The sequence below is a fragment of the Microtus ochrogaster genome, chromosome 17 (genome assembly GCF_000317375.1).
Source record: "Microtus ochrogaster isolate Prairie Vole_2 chromosome 17, MicOch1.0, whole genome shotgun sequence".
NCBI lineage: Eukaryota > Metazoa > Chordata > Mammalia > Rodentia > Cricetidae > Microtus > Microtus ochrogaster.
This window is the reverse complement of record NC_022019.1, coordinates 3,710,080-3,712,048: the sequence shown is the minus strand read 5'-3', so window position 1 is coordinate 3,712,048 and position 1,969 is coordinate 3,710,080. Positions and strand designations below refer to the sequence as shown.

The window sequence follows — 1,969 nt, the reverse complement described above, 5'->3', positions numbered from 1 at the left end:
AAAAAAGAAAGGCCAGGACATCATCCTCTGTGTTACTGCTTTGAAACAGAGTTTTATATAGAAGTCTTGGCTAGTCTGGCTGGCCAGTGATCTTGGGATCTGCCTCTCTCTACCTACCAACTCTGGGCTAAATCAGTAGCCGTGCCTGGCTTTTTACAGAAGAGAGGTAGACAGTGCTCTTGCAAGCTGAGCCATTTCCTTACCCCTTACTTAATTTTGAAATGACTAAGGTCACACCACTCTCTCCTGGTGTTATTTTGTCCCTGCCTGGTCACTTCTCAGCCTTCCACCCCTTGACAATGCTTCTGGGACTATCCACAACCTTGACCATGGTCCAAATATGATTATGTAGTGCCTGGAAGATACTGATGGACCTTACAAAGAAGCAGATGTTACTAGGCAACTCCAAATCCCACACTAATTCCCCTCCCCCCCTCCAGCACTGATGTCATTAATCATTAAGGTTTTGTCTCTAAAAATGCTATGTGCTTGAGCTTGGGCACCAAGAAACTTTCCAGACATGAGAGTCAGTTCTTGGTCTGGCAATTAATAAAGGACTCAATACTTTTAATTGATTTAGTCAGTGACATTATCAGTAACTATTTTGGTTGGGTTATTTTAGTTTTAATGAGCACAATCTCCAAAATTTGTAGTTCATTGTAAAGTCTTATACAGAGTAGGTTATGATTTTGAAAATGTAATGGCAAACAATTTTGAAACTATTGGAAAGTAACTTTTTTATTTCTGACAAGTGATATCTTAAGTATAATGTGCATTAGTTGAATATAATGTCCAGTAAGTTACCATGCAGAGGTGTGCTGATAAATTATTCGACCTGGTGTACTTAGTGTAAGGTCTGTTGTGTACAAAGATGAGGTAGTTGACTTTTTGTTTTGTTTCTGCATTCCTTAGGTTTTAGTTTTGGTTGGGTTTGGGTTGGTTTTGGTTTTCAACACAGGGTTTCTCTGTGTAGTCATGGCTGTATTGGAACTCCTTCTGGTAGACCAGGCTGGCCTTGAACTCAGAGATCCTCCTGCCTCTGCCCTCCAGGCCTGGAATTAAATGCCAGTGCCACCACCACAGGCTTGCCTTCCTTAGTATATTGATGGAAATCTCTTGAGAGGAAACAATGGCTTTCCTTATCTTTTATGATTATGCATGTACATGTTTCCTTCTAGAAGATTTTAAAAATATATTTAATGGATATACATACTTACAAGCTATTTTCCCTTCCTCTCACCCAAATGTTCACTAAGGGATTTTTTTTCCCCTGTAAATATTCTGGTACCAGTTCCCAAAGTAACTTTTTTTTCTATAGATTTTGAATCAAAATAATGAACAAAATTATATTAAGTAATGAGCCTTGAGAATAAAATCTCAAAATCTGTCTTTTCTTCAAAATCGTGGCTACCTCAATGGATAAAGACACTTGCCACCAAGCCTGGCCACATGAATTCAATATCAAGAACCCATGGTAATGGTAGAAGGAGAGAACCAATTCCTGCAAATTGTCCTCTTTCTATATATGCACACTATTGTTTATACATATAAATGTAAAAAAAAGTTTAAAAAACTAAAAAAGGCAATTGTTACCCCAGATTTTATGTATTAGTGATCTCTGACTTCACGCTGAGTTTGCACAAAGGGCGTCCTTATAAGGGACACATAGAAAGAACTTCAGAATTACTGCTTTATTAGCCCTTTTATTGACAGGGCATTTATAATATGATATTTGGGGCTTTTGTGATTTATTAAATACGACTTCTGAATGTTGAGTAGTGTTTTCCTTTTTAAATGTTTGTGTGACCTTTTTGTTTTATAAAACTAGCTTGATAAAAGTAAGCTGAAGCCAGGAACGAGAGTTGCTTTGGATATGACTACACTAACCATAATGAGGTGGGTTTCTTATTCTTATTGTTTACTTTGAGTTTCATTTTCACAGGGAAGATTTTCTTTCTTTTTTTTTTTT

At 37.1% G+C, this 1,969-nt stretch overlaps 1 protein-coding gene across 1 annotated transcript in view; it reads left to right on the top strand.

The window, feature by feature from the left end:
• Nucleotides 1-1,969, top strand: part of Psmc6 (proteasome 26S subunit, ATPase 6) — a 25,330-nt gene that overhangs the window by 3,801 nt on the left and 19,560 nt on the right. Inside the window, exon 5 of the mRNA XM_013349202.1 lies at nt 1,829-1,896. Within this exon, the coding sequence (XP_013204656.1) occupies nt 1,829-1,896 (68 nt within the window). The remainder of the gene's footprint in view (nt 1-1,828; nt 1,897-1,969) is intronic.